At 46.2% G+C, this 20365-nt stretch overlaps 1 protein-coding gene across 1 annotated transcript in view; it reads right to left on the minus strand.

The window, feature by feature from the left end:
- The window catches only part of TULP4 (TUB like protein 4), a 153789-nt gene that overhangs the window by 42738 nt on the left and 90686 nt on the right, over positions 1-20365 (minus strand). Inside the window, exon 4 of the mRNA XM_004595454.2 lies at positions 53-233. Within this exon, the coding sequence (XP_004595511.2) occupies positions 53-233 (181 nt within the window). The remainder of the gene's footprint in view (positions 1-52; positions 234-20365) is intronic.

A 20365-nucleotide genomic window follows, 5' to 3' on the forward strand; every position in this document is an offset into this window, starting at 1 on the left:
TTTGTCCCCTTCTATTCAGTGACAAGGAACGTGAGGGCCAAGAGTCGGCTACCTTGGGGTGGGGAGTAGTCGTCTGAGTCTGTGTCGCTCTCGCTGCTGTCTTCCACCAGGAAGATGGGGTAGTTCCAGGACATGCTGAGGATGCCATCTGATTCGTGCAGGAGGACATGGGCCAGCATCCTGCCATGGCAGTCCATGACGATCACCTGCCCGTCAGCCGTGCCAAACAGCACCTGTAATAAGACCAGACCTATGACCAAGTGCCAATGAGTGCTGGTGTCTCAGCAACCCTTGTGGTCTCCACTAGTAGGAAGAGGACAAAATTTACATAGAACTTGAAACAGAAAGCAGCTCAGGAACTGAGCAGTGACACACCAACAGCAGAACAGCTGGTGACCATGGCAAGCAAAGCAGACCTCAACACAAACATGACCAATAGCAGATGCTGGACGGACCTTTCCAAACAGGAGTGGAAAACCACTGCCTCACTTTTTGAGGGTGGAGTAGAGGGATTAAGACAGGAAATAGCCATTTACTTTTCTGGAAAAGAAGTAACAGAGATTCACTGCTATGGTTTTCTAAAACTGAGACATAAGTTTCTGTTTGTCTGCACTGGTACACAGAGCTACAGTCGAATATTACTGGATAATACCTGGAAATGCTGATGCTTCTAAAGAGACACTGTAGTGTTTGGGGTCTAATGCCTTATTCCATGAGAATAGTATCTATCACTAACTAAAGTAAACACAAACACATATACCAGCTAAATCCAAAATAAGCAAAATGCTAAAAGATCAACGTATTTAACTGTCAAAACATTAGCTAACAGCACCTAGTGATGTTGGGTAAAACTTGAGAACACTGGTACTAGTACCACTGGTGTCTCAGGGAGGAGCTGGATCTAAACACTGCAGCTGTGGGCTCAGGTGAGCTGGTACTGGCACTGCAGCTGTGGGCTCAGGTGAGCTGGGTACTGACACCGCAGCTGTGGGCTCAGGTGAGCTGGGTACTGACACTGCAGCTGTGGGCTCAGGTGAGCTCGGTACTGGCACTGCAGCTGTGGGCTCAGGTGAGCTGGGTACTGGCACTGCAGCTATGGGTTCAGGTGAGCTGGTACTGACACTGCAGCTGTGGGCTCAGGTTAACTGGGTACTGGCACTGCAGCTGTGGGCTCAGGTTAACATGGGTACTGCCACTGCAGCTGTGGGCTCAGGTGAGCTGGGTACTAGCACTGCAGCTGTGGGCTCAGGTGAGCTGGGTACTAGCACTGCAGCTGTGGGCTCAGGTGAGCTGGGCACTGACACTGCAGCTGTGGGCTCAGGTTAGTTAGGTACTGGCACTGCAGCTGTGGGCTCAGGTGAGCTGGGTACTGGCACTGCAGCTGTGGGCTCAGGTTAGTTAGGTACTGGCACTGCAGCTGTGGGCTCAGGTTAACATGGGTACTGACACTGCAGCTGTGGGTTCAGGTGAGCTGGTACTGACACTGCAGCTGTGGGTTCAGGTTAACATGGGTACTAGCACTGCAGCTGTGGGCTCAGGTGAGCTGGGTACTAGCACTGTAGCTGTGGGCTCAGGTGAGCTGGTACTGGCACTGCAGCTGTGGGCTCAGGTGAGCTGGGTACTGGCACTGCAGCTGTGGGCTCAGGTGAGCTCACACCAGGTTGGCTGATGAATGAGGCTGTAGCTTACACAAAGGGAAATTTCTGCAGGGTGTTCTTTCCTTGCTTTGGTTTGCTTTAGAGATTCGGAAGTGAAGCTCCTTGTGAGCTGACCATGCCGCTCCTCTCCTCTGGGACACAGAGGGCACTCCATCAGTATTTATCGCTAATGAACAAACTGAACTCAGTGACAATCACGAGGTAATTATACGGAATAAATTTTGACAACTGGGATAGATTTGCTGTACACAGATATGTCTGCAAAAATGTATTTCGTGAAGTAGTAAGGCAGAGATTTTAAGAACAAATCATGTATCTATCACATATTTCCCTAAACATGATCTACACTGTAATGAATGAATCCTACGAAAAGCCAGAACCAATTTTCCCAAACAGGCAGTGATGGATTCCTTAGTGTACACTGGTGAAAGCAAGAATAGACCAGGCTGTGATGGACACAGGGAGGAGTGCTGGGCCCGGGCAACTGCCGAAGCCCTCTAGGACCCCAGGCTTCTCTCTACCCCGGCCTCGTGTTTACTCATTTAATCAAGGATGTCATGAAAAGCACGCTCTAGGGCACTCAGGATTCAGATAGCTTTCCTATGTGGATCCCTGTTTTCTGACTCCCAAGCTAAACTAAGCTTTGAAGGTGTGGGCTGTTACAGACTGAATGGTTACATGCTCCCCAAGTTCATACATTGATGGTATCTCAAAAGTGGGGTGTCTGGAAGCTGATTCGGTGTCTCCAAGGTGATGAGGATAGGCCCCAGGATGAGATGTGTGTCCTTGTAAAAGGAGGCTCAGACCTAAGCGGATACACGCTCGACCCACAAGCACTGAGGAACAGTGTAGGAGCACAGGGTGAGAAAGGCAGCTGCTGCAGGCCAGGGGGAGCCCTGCCCAGGACTGAACTGGCCAGCCCCTTCACCTGGCGCCGTAAGTCAGTCTGTCGCTATAGCCGTCCAACTGCGTGTTGCATCAGGTAAGCCCGAGTAGGGACTCAGGCTCTAGCAGCTCACCAGTTCCTCCTCAGGATCTGACACAGTGTCTGACCAACAGCAGAAAGTGCCTGAAGGAAGCAAGGAGGAGGAAGAGCTGAAGGAAAGACATGTCTCTGCATCTTTGCATGGAGACAGCATTTGTGTGTCATTCACATTTTGCATTTTTAAGAATGAAGAGATGAGACAAAAGAACAAAGAATGGGTGCTACAATGAGTTAACAGGCATTCTGTATTACATTAAAGCAGAAGAGAGGGGAGAACCATTCCCATATCTTCCACCATTAATCCTTTCCAACTGCAGCTCCTGGGAAGACTCTAATCCACCATTAAGACGGAGTACAGGCCACAGAAGGCACTAACAGGCTGTTAAACACGATACAGAGGTTGCTCTGTTTTGAAACAAGTACGTCAGAGACGACTGTGTCCTGCTACAACCCAGAATCAGATTTTAAAAGCTCGTCGCCATCCCAAGTTCTTTCCATATTAATCACTTCCAATGAGATAAAGCTCGGGGAGCCAAGGTCTTCAGGAGAACAAAGCAATGAACACACCCCTGGCAGACACCAGTCTGCTGCCTCTACTCCCAAACCGTGGTCAAGAACTGAGCTGCTCCTCGCTGGCTGACACAGGCTGCTCCTTCCCAGACACCAGTCCCCTCGAGGTGCCTTCCTACCCTGCTCCTCGGGCCTGGCATGTGGCCTTGGGGACCGCTTCCACACTTCCAGCCTGCCAGCCTGCCAGCCTCATTCCTGAGCCCCCAACTCACACACATCAACTGCCCTCCCACCATCTACCCCAGCTCTGCCATAGGCCCTTCAAAGTCAATAGAACAAGGTCAAATACCCAATCATATTATTCCACTGAAAAACATAACCAACCAGATTCTTCCAGCAAAGACTGCCTGTGCTTGGGCTCCAACAGACAGCACTGCAAGTTGCCTATAACAAGTGCTCGGATGTCACCTGAGGCCTTCAGGACTCACCACATAGAAACAAGCTGGGTCTAAGAATGGTGCCCACAGTGCTGGGGGCTAGGCTATGGTTCTGCATGCCTGTCTTCCAGTAAACAGTGTCAAGGGCAGGTCTGCACTCAAGGGTGCTCACGACTGTTCGTGAGTGGCTTCTCAGTGACTGGCAATAACTGAACTTTGCCTATCTTTGATCTTTCTCCAAGTTTTCCTGCAATTTAAGGAGACAAAGTTTTAATTTTTTTTCCTAAGGTTTATTTATTTGAAAGGCAGAGTGATAGTGGGGGAGAGGGAGGGAGGGAAGGAAGAAGAGAGAGCAAATCCTTCATTTATCACTTAACTTTCCAAATGGCCACAGTGTCCACAGCTGGACCAGGCTGAAGCCAGGAACCTGAAACTCTGTCCAGGTCTCCCATATCGGTGGCAGATACTGCTTTTCTAGGTGCATGAGTGGGGACATGGATAGCAACTAGAGCACCTGGGACTTAAACCAGCACTCACATGGGATGCATGCATTATGAGATTAACCCTCTGTGCTACAACACCAGCTCTTAGGAGCAAAACTTCTTTCTTCTTCAAAACAGAAAGTGATGCTTAGAAAACGAACCCTCTAAGCACTTTCAACAATAGTTGTACATGCTTCATGCAAGGGCCAGAACATGTACATCAGGACCACAGAGACTGTGAGTCAAGTCACACCAGATTAGGGACTGCTTCTTTGGGTTCATCAGTTTACTTTCCAGCCTTGAATACAGTTAGTTAAAGGTTGTGTTTTGTTGTTGCTTTGTTTTGACTTTATGTATTTATTTACTTAAAAGAATTATAGGGAAAGAAGGAAGAAGTTGAGGGGAGGAAGGAAGATCCTTTATCCACTGGCTCACTCCCCAGATGGCTCTAACAGCCAGGGTTGGGGCTGGCCAAAGCCAGGAGCTCTATCTAGGTCTCTCTCATGAGTGGCAGGGACCCAAACACTTGAGCCATCTTGCACTGATCTTCCACATCATTATCAGGAAGCTGGATCAAAAGTGGAGCAGCTGGTGCATGAACCAATGCCCATTTGGAATACTGACATCTTGGGCGGCAGTTTTCTCTGCTAAGCTTCGTGGGTCCCACAGGGTTTTTTTTTTTTTAAATAGCAATGCAATATAATGTCTTAATTTTACTGTATTCCATTCTAGACTATCTTCAGATGCAATTATGTTTAAGCAAAAACAAAATTTTTGTGAGTAGCATAACATGAACCAAACCACAAGGAAGGATGGAAATGACACAAGGCCAATGCTAAGACGGCTGCTTTGGGAGTGCTCTGCCTGGGTAGCAGGACTCAGCGCTGTGCCTGCAAAAATACCAGAACTTTCAGTATGTAAAACACGTGCTGCCGTGAACGTTCACCCCTTTCGCAGTGGAAGAGTCAAAGAAGGTGACTTTTTCAAGTTTTTACAATTTAAAGCTGAGGGGAAAGATAGAAATCCCTCACAAATTCCTACTGGTCACCAGCACTACTGTGGCAAATACCTACACGGGCCATTGGGGATTGGGAAATAAAAGGAGAGCCACCACTTCCCTTTCTGTCTTAAAAAAGAAAACAAAGACCTCTCTGTGGGGTGTGGAACACGGGCCCTCAAGTGTGCATGCATGCTGCCAAGGCCGGGTCTGAGCACGTCTCCCTTCAAAGACCAGTCACGGACAGCAGAGCCTTGCAAATGCCGGAACTGCTTCACTCACCTACAGAATCCTTCCTGCGAGCACCCTCTGCCTTACTTCTTTGAAAAAGAGAGACGAAATGCAATTTCATAGTTAATTGCAATAATTTCCTTTAAAACTACATCTTTGGGCTAAATGTGTAATTTTGAAGTCATTTCATCTCTTCACTACAGAAAAGACCACTTACAAACAAACTCATAAAAATTAGGGGCTGTCCTATGTGTACCCATCTTCTGAGAAGGAGACAGTCTAACTGTCACAGGCCTTGGATCTAATGTTAAATAATTCCCATTACTAAAATTTTCTTCCCCAGATCTTCCATGTTACTTTTTGAAGTATATTCACCCTCCTAAGAATTTCAGTGGGTGAAAAGACAAAAGGTTGAGCACAGGACCAATATAGAATTAATTTACCTGGTGCAGTAGCCTAGTGGCTAAAATGCTCGCCTTGAACATGCTGGGATCTCATATGGGTGCCGGTTCTAATCCTGGAAGTCCCGCTTCCCATCCAGCTCCCTGCTTGTGGTCTGGGAAAACAGTCAAGGACAGCCCAAAGCCTTGGGACCCTGCATGCACGTAAAAGACCCAGAACAGCTCCTGGCTCCTGGCTTCGGATCGGTGGAACTCTGGACTTTGGGGTCACTTCGGGAGTGAATCAATGGATGGAAGATATTCGCCTCTGTCTCTTCTCTTCTCTGTATATCTGACTTTGCAATAAAAACAAATAAATCTTTAAAAAATTAAGTTAGCTAGAGATTTTCCAGAAGGATACAGAAAGACCTGGACACATGTAAACATAGGGGACTGAAGTGGCCAGCTAGGGTACATTAAAGGAGTGTTCCATCATAAAAATACATTTAAATAGACTCTAAATGAAGAAGGGAGAAACACTTCAGGAACAGCCCTACATCAGGTCTTTGATATTAGGTACAAATTCCCCATGCACCAATGAGCCTATGGACTGAGCGCCCACTTTTGGGTGAGAAGGAGATGCCATGTGATACAGCATGTTCACCAGTCTGCTGTAGACAGGGCACGCCCATTGGAGAAACTCTGTTTACAAAGGACTTGGGGGCCAAGATCACCTGGTGGGTGGTCTACTCCCATGTTCACTTCCAATTTTGATCACCCTCCCTTCCTGAATGCCAAATTTCCTCTGCTGACTCTAAAATCGCTTTGTTTCAAAAGGCTGTAACTCTTTCATACATCTCTAAATATGATGCAAACAACTGTTTCTTCCCACTGGCTCCTAATAAGCTTTTTCTTTCCTTTTTAAAGATTTATTTATTTTTTTATTACAAAGTCAGATATACAGAGAGGAGAGACAGAGAGGAAGATCTTCCATCCGATAATTCACTCCCCAAGAGACCTCAACGGTCGGTGCTGCACTGATCTGAAGCCAGGAACCAGGAACCTCTTCCAGGTCTCCCACGCGGGTGCAGGGTTCAAAGCCTTGGGCCGTTCTCAACTGCTTTCCCAGGCCACAAGCAGGGAGCTGGATGGGAAGTGGAGCTGCCGGGATTAGAACCAGCGCCCATATGGGACCCTGGCGCATTCAAGGCGAAGACTTTACCGGCTAGGCCACGGTGCCGGGCCCCTAATAAGCTTTTTCAATAAGACTTGTGGGAGGGGCTTTGCAGTTTTGCACTGCCTGTGGTGGTCAGGTACAGAGCCCACAGTGCTTGTGGCAAGTGTCAACAATTGCCCAGGTCAGACCCACACTCAAGTGGGAAGCACATGTTTTGACTGGTGACAATATAGCAGGGTCAAGAGTCCAAAGTGCACTGAACTTCGACTTGCTTGCAGAGGTCACCAAGTAAAGGGAGAGGCAGATAGCCACTGTGGGGTCTTGAGCAGTGACAGAGAATGGGAATGAACAAAAGGAAGGAAGCAAGGGCCATGCTGCAAACTGATCTGGCCCTCTAGATTGGCTACCTGGGATTAATGAAAATTAGGCCCCTGCTCTCTCAGGAGACAGGGAGATGGGGGTCTGCTCTCAGATGCTGGTTGCAAAAGTCAGTTCTCTTGGCTACCTGGAATTCTGTGAGGTAGGCACTTTAGGGGCAGGAGTCTTCACCCTACTGTCAGTCTTGAACTGCCAGAAACCGTGCCAGCTTTGTTCCTGGCTCTTCGCGCGCACAGAGGTGGGCAAGGGTGACACCATCAGCCTGAGGGTCTGTGCTCTTCACAGGCCAAGACGGGAGCTGGAGCTGATGAGACTGCTCAGAGGAGTTTGAGCAGAGTATGGTCAAGGACAGAGCTTGTGTCCTGGTGGTGGGCACCAATGCCAGAGTGCACATCAAGGATGTTTACAATGCTACATGAAATCCTTCAAAGATTAATTCTGTAGGTTACTCATCTGGACGAATATCAAATTCAGGCTGCTAGGGCACTAAACAGTCATATGAAGAAAATCTACTGCCAGATAAATGACTGACTTTCAGAAGGTGTATGTGGTTAGCAGCCAAAAGCATGGAATGCCCTCCCATTTGACATTCCTGCTTGGTTCAATGCAAAGATGTTCACTTAGCTCATTCTGTAATTCATCTATACTGAACACAGTGGCTGACTCATCAATAATCTGAGTTCAAAGAAAACAAAGAACAAGCTGATGTATAAACATCTCAATTACACCGTCAAGCAAAACAGCACAAAAAAAGAAAAATGAAGGACAAAAGCAGAAGCTAAAAAATAAATAACTGACAATAAAACAGTATTAACAGTTGGCTAAAGATAGCCAAGAGGGTGTAGCAGGCCAGTCCCCCACCTTCATTCCTGAGTGGTCTCTATTATTTTCCTTGATTGTGAGTCATGTGCTCCCTGCCTGTTTTGGCAAAAACTAGCCCTAAATACATTCAGTGCAGGGTTAAAAACAGGCAGGTCTCCCTTCTGCAGTGTATGCCCTACTAAAAAGTCACCAGTAGATCTACAAGGAGGGAAGGGGGATGGAAATTACTGTTGGCACTGGTTTAGATCCAATTTCAGAGCCATGCCCCCTCAGCCCTTCAGCCCTCCCCCTACTGTATCACTCACAGGCCACCAGGCAGCGTCTACGGGGTGCCAACAATTACTGGGGGCTTACTTCAGCAGCTCTCCCGATTTATTTTTTAATACATGAAAAAAGCATCTACTACAACAGCCTGTGTGAGACAGATTCGGATGTTCTTTTCAAGGACAGTAAAATCCACAAGGTATCTATGAATGTAAACACACAGGAGGGGGTACATCAGGATTCCCAAACCACAGGCTAGAAGGCTGAGTGCTCTCTGGGTTGCACAGCCTTCAGGGCCAGTGGAGGGTAATGTTCTCCACAGTGAGAAAATAACTCCTTGCAAAGAATGACTTACGATTCTTTTTAGTTTGGTTTTGCCAAGTTTGAACTTTTTCTGTCAAAGAATGGGCCTCTTGTATATGTCTATCATTACTTGAAGGTCAAATATCAATGAATTACTTTTCATCTGTGAGGCTGAGGTGTTGCAGCTGAGAAATCAAAGGATAGTGATCCTTCTTGAAGTTTCCTTGATGCAAGCCTCCTGCAGGAATGCCTGGCTGCCTCCGACACTGCCAGCCGTGCTCCTGAGAGCCCAGGTAAAGCCACACGTACTTCAAGAGCCTTCTTGGCACTGAGACTAGAGGAGGTGTGACAATGGAGTCACAGTTATAGAAAGAATGCCATATTTGAAAGAGATTAATATGCACAGATATTGTGATATGTTGTCCAAGATTAGCTTTTTTTTTTTAAGGATTTATTTATTTTTATTGGAAAGGCAGATCCACAGAGAGAAGCAGAGATGGAAAGGAAGATCTTCTGTCCTCTGGTTGACTCCCCAATGGCTGGAACTGAGCTGATCTGAAGCCATAAGCCAGGACCTTCTTCCAGGTCTCCCAAAACAATGCAGGGTCTCAAGGCCCTGGGTCCCATCCTCTGCTGCCCTCCCAGGCCACAAGTAGGGAGCTGGATGGGAAGTGAAGTAGCCAGGACATGAACTGGTGCCCATGTGGAACCCCAACAGGTGCAAGGTGAGGACCTATCTACTAGGCTACCATGCCAGGACCCAGGATTAGCTTTAACGCAACAAAGAAGGTGGGTGTTTGCCCTCTCAGGTAAGCCACCTGCTGAGACACCCACATCCCATACTGAAACGCTTGGGTTTGAGTGCTAGCTCTAACTTCTACCTTACATGCGCCCTCAGGCAGAGGACAATGGCCAAAGTGCAAGGGTCCCTGTCACTCAGGTTCATGGCTGTGATCTGGCCTAGCCCTAGCCATTGAACACTCACACTTCCTCTCCCTCTCAAATGATTTTTAAATTAAAGACACATTGAGGCTAATGTTGCAGCATAACAGGTAAAAGCTGCTGCCTATGATGCTGGCAACTCACAGGGCGCTGCCTCCTGTTCCAGCTGCTCCCCTTCCTATTCATCTCCCTGCAAATGGCCTGGGAAAAACAGAGGAAGATGGCAAAGAACTTGGATCCCTGAGTCACCTAAGAGACCTGGATGAAGCTCTTGGTTTCAGACAGTCCCGGCCTTGGGCTTTGCAGACATCTAGGCAGTGAACAAGTGGACACAGGATCTCTCTCATCTCTCCCTTGCTCACTGTAACTCTGCATAAAAATCAATCAATTCAAACACAGAATACAACAAAACTTCACGCAAAAGGCAGAGAATGTTTGTATGAAGGGGGAGACAGTGAGCAGGAGGAAAGAAGGGCAGGGAAGTGTGAGGGAGAGAGAAAGGGAGGGGCAGGGAGAGAGAGAGAATCTTCCATGTTTTCATGCCCCAGATAGAAACCAACAGCCAGCGGTTGGGTCAGGGGAAAACCAGAAGCCAGAAACTTCATCTGGGTCTCCCTCATGGGTGGCTGGGACCCATGCACTTGGGCCATCATCAGCCTCATCATCACTGAGCAGCGTGCGATGTCTTCCCCAACACATTAGTAGGAAGCTGAACTGAAAGAGGAACAGGGACTTGAACTGGCACTCAGATATGAGATTGTGGTGTGGCAAATAACAGCTTATCCACTGCATCAAAATATGGCCCCAATAAATAAATAACTGAAAAATGAGTACAGCAAAAATATGAAATGGATATGAAAGTAAATTTAATAAAGTATGTAAGTCCTTTATTTATTTTTCTAAGATTTATTTATTTTTTATTACAAAGTCAGATATACAGAGATGAGGAGAAACAGAGAGGAAGATCCTCCATCCAATGATTCACTCCCCAAGTGAGCCGCAACGGTCGGTGCTGTGCCAATCCGAAGCCAGGAACCAGGAACCTCTTCCAGGTCTCCCACATGGTTGTAGGGTCCCCAAGGCTTTGGGCCGTCCTCAACTGCTTTCCCAGGCTACAAGCAGGGAGCTGGATGGACAGTGGAGCTGCCGGGATTAGAACTGGCGCCCATATGGGATCCCGGGGCGTGTTCAAGGTGAGGACTTTAGCCGCTAGGCCACGGAGCCGGGCCCAAGTCCTTTATTTTTATATGGACAGACACTCCAGCTGGTCACTGGCCTTTGAACAGAGTCCTACCCATGTCTGAAAGCACACTGACTTTATTAATAGAGCACATCTCCAGCTCTCAACAGATTCTCACACTCTCCAAGTGAACCATCAGCCTACCCCTAGACCCAAGCCAGGTCTTAGGAAGGACTTTTGAATGTCTCTGTGTTCAAGCCCTCCATGAATCATTGGGCTCAATGTCACTGGGTAACACTGGGTTCTGGAGAGCAGAGAGGGCTGGGAGCACTCTCTCGGTATGGCACTACAAAGCTCCACACTGCTGTGGAACTCTGGACAAGCTCAGCACCCATAGGTTCTTCAGACACATATGTATTTCTTCAACAGTTTCTATTTACATTTATTTTTTGCTCATGCTTGACATGTAATTTCATTTGTAAAAATATTCTAAGCTTATCAACAGGGTTCATACCAGTTTCTCCTGTGTATTTTCTAGTCTCCAAAATATTTTTTACAATATATCTGTTAAGGGATGAATTATGAACACCCCAAAAATCATATGTGGGGTACCAGCATTGTGATATAGTGGGCTGGGCCACGGCCTGCAATACTGGCATCTCATGTGAGCTCCAGCTCAAATCCCAGTGCTCCACTTCTGATCTCGGCTGATGCACCTGTGAAAGCAGCAGCTGAAGGCCCAAATGCTTGGGCCCCATGTGAGACAGGATGAAGTGAGGCCTGGCTCCTGGCTTTGGGTCCCCAATGTGATTCTATCTAGAAACAAAGCCTGCAAAGGGGCAAGGAAGGTTAACTGAGGTTTGACAGGAGGGACTCTATTAACTCGAGCACTGCCCTTGCCAGATGAGGAAGGGCTAGCAGAATGTCCAGCAGAGAAGGCCCAGGGAGGACGCAAAGAGGATGGCATCCATGCAGGGAGGACATAGAGAAGACACGGGAGAGGGCTGCCAGCAGTTTGCAGGCTGCAGGACAGACTCAGTAACTTGTACCCTGATCCGGGACTTCCAACACCCGGAACTGCGAGGAGCAAACATTGACTGTGCAAGCCCCTCAGCCATTGTACAAACTCTGTGAAGATGAGACACTCTGCCTAAGAGTTAATGGAATATGGGCTTAGCACAATAGTGTACTGGCTAAATCCTCGCCTTGGACATGCCAGGATCCCATATGGGCACAGGTTCATGTCCCAGTTGCTCTACTTCCCTTCCAGTTCTCTGCTTATGGCCTGGTAAAGCAGTCAAGGATGGTTCAAAGTCTTGGGCCCCTATGCCTGTGGAGGAGACCTATAGGAGGCTCCTGGCTCCTGGCTTTGGATCAGATGGACTCCAGCCATTGAGGCCACTTGGAGAGTGAACCAGCGGATGATCTTTCTCTCCGTCTCTCCTTCTCTGTAAATCTGCCTTCCTAATAAAAGTAAAATAAATCTTTAAGAAAAAGATTTGATGGAAGATGAATTTCAGCCTGAAGTGAAACATATTGTATAAAAAGATAAAGAATGGGAAACAGTTTTCTTTCCACAAAGGCCCCATCAGGAGCCCATATAGTGGACAGTTGTGACATCATACACCGTTCAGGGTAGTCCATGTAAAGGGAATGCTACCGCCAATGGAATATTCTTAGCAAAATGTTCAATCCAACATCACTCTGGATTTAGCTTCCAGTTTGCAGGAGATGCAAGGTTGATAGGAGTTCCATGAGACTAAGGGTAAACAATCAACAGCTCCACAGGTCAGCAGTCCACAGGGTAACCCGGCCGAGCAGAAGAAAAGACCATACTGCCCCAAACCAAAGACTGAGGGGCCAGAACCACCAACCACTGCATGAAACTGGACACTGGTCCCAGAACATTAAAAGGTGCGGTGCAAGAGAGGAAAGTCTTACACAAATCACATCTTTCTAACAATTAGGGAACTATCACTGGAAATTTCTTAGGTGTGCTGGTGCAGGTTAAAGGCCTTACTCTTCTGGGACACACATCTTCAAGTGTTTAAGACTGACAGGCCATCGTCACAACTTCCTTTCAAAGGTAATACTACAAAGATGTGCGTATGTAGCAGTAAGCGGGGGAGGAAGAAGAGAACCCAGCAAACTGACAAAACGTCGGCTGCTGAATTTTTATAGGGGGTAAATTCATTGACCTTGACTGTCTGTTTGAACATACAAGGGTGTTTTAAACAGTTCATGGAAGATAACCTCCAATCTACCTGGACCAATATCTGAGGGGAGAAGAAATACATAATTATATGTCATTCATGTACATTTTCCAGGAAAGGATTCATAGCTTCCATGAGACATTCATTCAAATCAAACTACAAGCCCCCAGAGGGTATATAAATGGGGCTGACAAATAGGAAAATAGCTAGACTTAAAACTATATGCTAGCAAGATCCGGATGCTTGTACTATTACATGCTGATAGTTCCTCCCCCAGACTATCCAGCAGTTTCCTCCCGGAAGCGGTGGCGACCCCACCCTGAGGATAGGAGGTTCTCAGGGAACGGCCTCAGCTTTCCCTGATCCTCTACAAGGGGGCGCTACTCCCCATGTCCATACCCACCACCAGGACATGGTGCCGCTGACATCAGGTAGGTACCCTCAGCAGCTTCACACTGCCACGAATAATTCTCCAACCAAGCAGGAGATGTATGCACTGCTTTTTCATGTCACAGGTCAAGCAGGTAGACAGGGGACCCCCAAGTCTTTTCCCTGTGCTAAATCCTCACATGGGCGTCACACTTAGTGATCCATGAATCTCTCCCGAGACACAGTGGAACACGCTCCTGGAGCCACATTTACTGATTAGTTATTTACATGGATTTAAAATAAATTTATATATATCGGAGACTCGCAAGATGGCCGACATAGGAGGAAGACTGTGAGAGAGCTCACAGAGAGGGCTAGAACGCGACAAAGGCGTAAGTGGAGCAGCATAGAACTACAGGGAGAAGAACGTGAAGTTCCCTGGACAGTGTGGAACCAAAAAAATCCACACAACTCGGAAGAGCAACCAGGGAAAAACAAAACAAAGGGCAGGGAAGATGACTTTCCGCTCCTGACCTGCTGAGTCACCTTTGAGTGCAGAAGCTGAAAGCCGCAGTCGACCCGCAGACGCTGAAAGCCACCGACCGACCCGAAGATGCTGTGGCCATGAGGACCAGCGGTGATTGGGACCTGCTGGCATCTGCTCACCCTGGTCACCAGGACCCGCCAGGACCTGCGCCAAGACCGGACACCAGGACCCTGAGTCATCGGGACCAGCCAGCATCTGCCCACCCTGGTCGCCAAGCCCTGCCGGGACCTGCACCAGCTGCAGCCTCCAGGTTCCATCCGCCTACACCCGCCGGGACCAGCAACGGACGCAGTAGCCGGGAGACGCACCAGCGGCGAGGGTTCCCACCAGAGGAAGAGGCAAACTGCAAGAACCTGAGGTTTGAGTGAGTTGGGTGGGGACAGTGGTGGGTTGGAGGCTTCGGGAGTTGGCCCCCCAGGGGCATGCACAGAGCCTGAACACAATTGGTGCTCGTCTCCCCGCCCCTCCCCCCCCCAGACTCCAGCGTCTAGAGACACCGGGAGAGTGCCTTGAAACTGCCAAAGCTGTGTCTGGGAGAAAGGCAAAAGGCACACTGAATACTCCCCTGTGCCTTTGCAGTCTGGCACTCAGCTGGGCGGTGCTATCCCACAGGAACCCAAGCACGCCTCTGGGCTGGGCAGTCCCGTGCTAGCGCTGGGGCGGTCGGTCCCCTGCAAGCGCTGGGGTGGGCGGGCCTGCGCAGGAGGCGCTTCCAGAGAGCACCTGGAACACCCCACGCCCTATAGTCCCGTGCTTGGGAGACGAACCAGGAGAGCACTGCGGACCCATGTGCAGGAGGCGTTCCCAGAGAGCACCTGGAACCTCCATGCCCTGCAGTTCCTGGCACTGGGGACACACCGAGAAAGCACCTAGAATCCTCTGAGCCCTGTGATCGCACGCACAGGGGGCGCACACAGAGAGTGCCTTCACTCCCCCACGCCCTGTGGTAGCATACCTGTAGGGGACGAGCTGAGAGTGCGCTTTGAATCCGCTGGGCCCTGGGAGTGGCGCCCTGAGGTCCAGTGTTCTGGAGACACACCAAAAGTGCCTTGAAAATTCCCACACCCTGCTACTCCACGCCTGCAGACTCCGATCTCTACAGGATAGTGCTTGGAGACCCCTCAGCACACTGGTGCCTAGGTCTCTCAAAAAAGAAACACGAACACAATGGGAAGAAATACCAGAAAAGGTAATGATCCAGATGAGAGTGCCAACACCCTACCAATAAAGGATCAAAAGCCAATGTCTATTTCGGAGATGCGAGATGAAGACATAGAAGATCTACTAGACAAGGAATTCAAAAAAATAATGTTAAAATATGTCAGAGACAATGAGAAGAATTGGGAGGACTTCAAGGAATTCAAGAACCACATAGCCTCAGAAATACAACAAATGAAAAGTAAAATCCTTGACTTAGAGCACAAAATTGAGAGCCTAACCAACAGAACAAATACAGCAGAAGAGAGGATCTCTGAAACGGAAGACACACAAAACGAACATACCCAGTTCATTAAACAGCTGGAGACAAGTCTGAACAAAGCCAATAAGACCATACAAGAAATGAAAGACAACCTCAGAAAATCAAATATTAGGATTATTGGCCTTCCTGAAGGAGCGGAAAAAGAGTCAGGAATGCAAATGGTGCTCGACGAAATTATACAGGAAAACTTCCAAAACACTTGGAACATGAACCCAGCCCAAATCCAGGACGGTCAGAGGACGCCCAGCAGCTATGACCCAAAGCGATCTTCACCCAGACATATGGTGCTCAAGTTCCACTCCAATGAAGACAAAGAAAGAATCCTAAGACAGGTATGAAGCAGAGAAAAGATCACATACCGGGGAAAACCAATCAGAATCACTGCTGACTTCTCTGAAGAGACTTTACAAGCAAGAAGAGAATGGACAAAGATCTTCCAAATCCTGAATCAGAACAACTGTCAACCAAGAATATTGTACCCAGCAAAGATCTCATTCGTATTTGAGAACGAAATCAAATACTTTCACAGCAAAGAGAAATTAGAAGACTATGCCAGCACAAAACCAGCTCTACAAAATCTCCTTAGAAATGCACTAAATCCAGAAAAAAGGGAGGTGAATCATAAGCAAAGATGGCAAACAGGAAGATCTCCCCACTAAAGTCCACACAAGAAAGGGCAATTACACACATATCAACACCCACAAAAACAAGTATGGCAGGGCAAAATCACAACCTCTCAATTTTAACTCTTAACACAAATGGCCTGAACTCACCAATCAAAAGGCATAGATTAACAGAATGGATTATCAAACAGCACCCAACTATCTGTTGCCTACAAGAGACACATCTAACCAGAAGAGATTCAAAGATGCTGAAAGTGAAAGGTTGGAAACAGATATTTCATGCCAATGGACGAGAAAAAAAGGCTGGGGTAGCTGTCTTAATTTCAGATGATGTGGACTTCAATCTGACACACATCAAAAAGGACAGGGAAGGACATTATATATTGGTGAAGGGACTGATCCATCAGGAAGTAATTACCATTGTGAACATATATGCACCAAATTCAAACGCACCTAGCTACGTGAAGCAATTACTCACGGACTTAAGGGGAGACATAGATATGCACACAATAATAGTGGGTGATCTTAACACCCCACTAATAACAATAGACAGATCAACAAAACAAAAACTCAACAAAGAAACAACAGAGCTCATACAAACAATAGAACAACTGGACTTGGTTGACATTTATAGAATTTTTTACCCTAAGGCCACAAATTATACATTTTTTTCAGCAGTGCATGGCACCTTCTCCAGGATCGACCACATGATAGGACACAAAGCAAACCTAAATAACTTCAAAAAGATAGGAATCATACCATGTACCCTCTCAGACCACCATGGAATGAAGCTGGAAATCAGCAATTCAAAATGCCCCAGGAAATACAGAAACTCTTGGAGGCTGAACAATATGCTATTAAACGAACAATGGATCAGAGAAGAAATTAAAGATGAGATCAAAAAATTTATGGAAACCAATGAAAGCTCTGACACAACATTCCAAAATTTGTGGGACACTGCCAAAGCAGTGCTACGGGGTAAACTCATCACAATTGGAGCTCATGTCAAGGCCCAAGAGAGCCGCCAAATACAAGAACTAAACACACACCTCCAGGAATTGGCAAAACAACAGCAGAAGAGCCCCACACACAATAGGAAACAAGAAATCATCAAAACAAGGGAGGAAATCAACCAGATAGAAATAAAAAAAACCATACACAAAATCAATGAATCAAAAAGCTGGTTTTCTGAGAAGATAAACAAGATAGACACCCCACTGGCCGACTGACAAAGAAAAAACAAGAGAAGGCAAGAATTAACAGCATCAAAGATGAAAAAGGCAACATAACAACAGACACCGCATCCATTAAGGCCATAATTAGAAATTACTACAAAGCACTGTACTCCAACAAATCAGAAGATCACCAAGAAATGGAAAAGTTCTTAGACTTCTACCACCTGCCAAAACTTAGCCCAGAGGCAACAAACGACCTGAACAAACCCATAACTGAAGTAGAGATTGAATCAGTGATTAAAGACCTCCCAACAAAGAAAAGCCCAGGCCCAGACGGCTTCACTCCAGAATTCTACAAAACATTCCGAACAGAACTGACCCCAATCCTCTACAAACTCTTCAAAACAATAGAAAAAGAGGCAACCCTTCCAAACTCATTCTATGAAGCCAACATTACCTTAATCCCAAAACCAGACAGAGAACTAACAGAGAAGGAAAACTACAGACCTATCTCTCTGATGAACATTGATGCTAAGATTCTCAACAAAATCCTAGCCAACAGAATTCAAAAACACATCAGACAGATCGTTCACCCAGATCAAGTAGGATTCATCCCTGGAATGCAGGGATGGTTCAACATTCGCAAATCCATAAATGTGATACACCACATCCAAAAACTGAAAAACAAGAATCACATGATAGTATCAATAGATGCAGAAAAAGCTTTCGACAAAATCCAACACCACTTCCTACTAAAAACCCTAACCAAGGTAGGCATAGATGGAAAAATCCACAACATAATTAAAGCCATATATGAAAAACCCAACGCCAGCATCATACTGAATGGAGAAAAGCTGGAACCCTTCCCACTGAGATCTGGAACAAGACAGGGATGTCCACTTTCTCCACTACTATTCAACATAGTCCTAGAGGTACTTGCTGAGGCCATAAGACAAGAAAAAGAAATCAGAGGAATCCAAATGGGAAACGAAGAAGTCAAACTCTCACTATATGCAGATGATATGATTCTTTATGTAGAAGAGCCAAGAGACTCAATACAGAGACTGCTAGAACTTGTACGAGAGTTTGGTAGAGTGGAAGGGTACAAAATTAATGAACAAAAATCAACAGCCATAGTGTATGCGAACAGCCCCAAGATGGAAAAAGACTTAACCAGCAAGATACCATTCAAAATAACAGAGAAAAGTATGAAATATCTGGGAATAAATCTAACCAAAAATGTAGCAGACTTATTTGAAGAAAACTACAAACTACTTAAAAAAGAAATTGAACAAGACCTCAAAAGATGGAGTAACATCCCATGCTCCTGGATAGGTAAAATCAATATCATTAAAATGTCTATACTGCCAAAAGCAATAGATACATTCAACGCAATCCCAATCAAATTGCCCAAAACATTCTTCATGGAACTGGAAACAATGATCCAAAGGTTCATCTGGAAGCACAAAAAACCACGGATAGCTAGAACCATCCTGAAGAACAGGAAGTTAGCAGGGGGAATCACAGTTCCGGACCTCTGGACATACTATAGGGCAGTGGTTATCAAAACAGCGTGGTACTGGCACAAAGATAGAGAGGAAGATCAATGGAGCAGAATAGAAACACCAGAAGGGAAACCACACAGATACAGCCAAGTAATCTTTGACAAAAAGACAAACGACAATCCAGGCAAATGGGAAGGTCTGTTCAATAAATGCTGTTGCGACAACTGGTTAATAGCCTGCAGAAACAAAAAAATAGATCCACATCTCTCACCATACACTAAGATCAGATCTAAATGGATAACAGATCTAAACCTACATCCAGAAACCTTCAAACTTTTGGAAGAAAATGTTGGAAACACACTGCAACACTTAGGGGTAGGCCCTCACTTCCTAAAAAAGACTCCAAATGCAGTAGAAATCAAGACCAAAATAAACAATTGGGACCTCATCAAACTAAGAAGCTTCTGTACAGCTAGAGAAACAATCAACAAAGTAAAAAGGCAACCCACAGAATGGGAGAAGATCTTCGCACACGACATAGGTGATAGAGGGCTGATCTCCAGAATATACAAAGAGCTACAAAACAACCAAAATGTCAAAACAAACAAGCCACTCAACAAATGGGCACGGGAAATGGGCAAACACTTCACAAAGGAACAAACCCAAATGGCAAATAAACATATGAAATAATGCTCAAGTTCCCTGGCAATAAGGGAAATCCAAATTAAAACATCAATGAGGTACCACCTAACGCCAGTAAGACTGGCCCACATGAATAAAAGCACCAACAACACTTGTTGGCGAGGTTGCGGGGAAAAGGGAACCCTACTCCACTGCTGGTGGGGCTGCAGGCTGGTACAGCCTCTATGGAAATCAGTATGGAGAATATTCAAACAACTCAAATTCAACATACCGTATGATCCAGCAATAGCACTCCTAGGAATATATCCAGAACAATTGTTTTATGAGAAACCAACATGCACTCCTATGCTCATAGCAGCACAATCAGTAACTGCAAAAACATGGAAGCAACCAAAATGCCCATCAACAGAGGATTGGATAAGAAAGCTATGGTTCATCTACTCCATGGAATACTACTCAGCTATTAAAAAAAACAAAATGCAGTTCTTTGTGGCCAAATGGGCCAAACTGGAAACCATAATGCTAAGGGAAATGAGCCAATCCCAAAAGGTTAAATACCACATGTTTGCCTTAATTTAAGATAATATGATGTTATGTATAACATGTTATGTTATGAATGTTATATGTTGTGTATAAACTAAAATTGAAGTGTAGGTGAGGTGGTCACAGAAGGTGGCTGGGAACTCGCATTTACTTTTAACATATTGGTTACTCATTACTATGTCAATTAATTCCATAATGATGTAAATTTTTGCTGATGGTATGTTGGAGCTTTCAATTGACTGGGATGATACTCTGTTGGCTCTGTCTTCAGACCAGAGAGGGTATACCTAAGAAGCCGTTGAACTTGACTGGACAATAAGATGCTGGACTCTGTGTTTGGTATACGCTTGCAATGGGGGAATCTCAACTGAACTTGAGCTGTGGTTATGCAACAAGGTGGAGGAATCCACCATGGTGGGAGGGTTTGGGGAGGGGTGGGGAGAACCCAAGTATCTATGTAACTGTGTCACATAATACAGTGTAATTAATGAAGTTAAATAATAAATAATTAAATAAAAAAAA

Source organism: Ochotona princeps, chromosome 1 (genome assembly GCF_030435755.1).
Source record: "Ochotona princeps isolate mOchPri1 chromosome 1, mOchPri1.hap1, whole genome shotgun sequence".
Taxonomy (NCBI): domain Eukaryota; kingdom Metazoa; phylum Chordata; class Mammalia; order Lagomorpha; family Ochotonidae; genus Ochotona; species Ochotona princeps.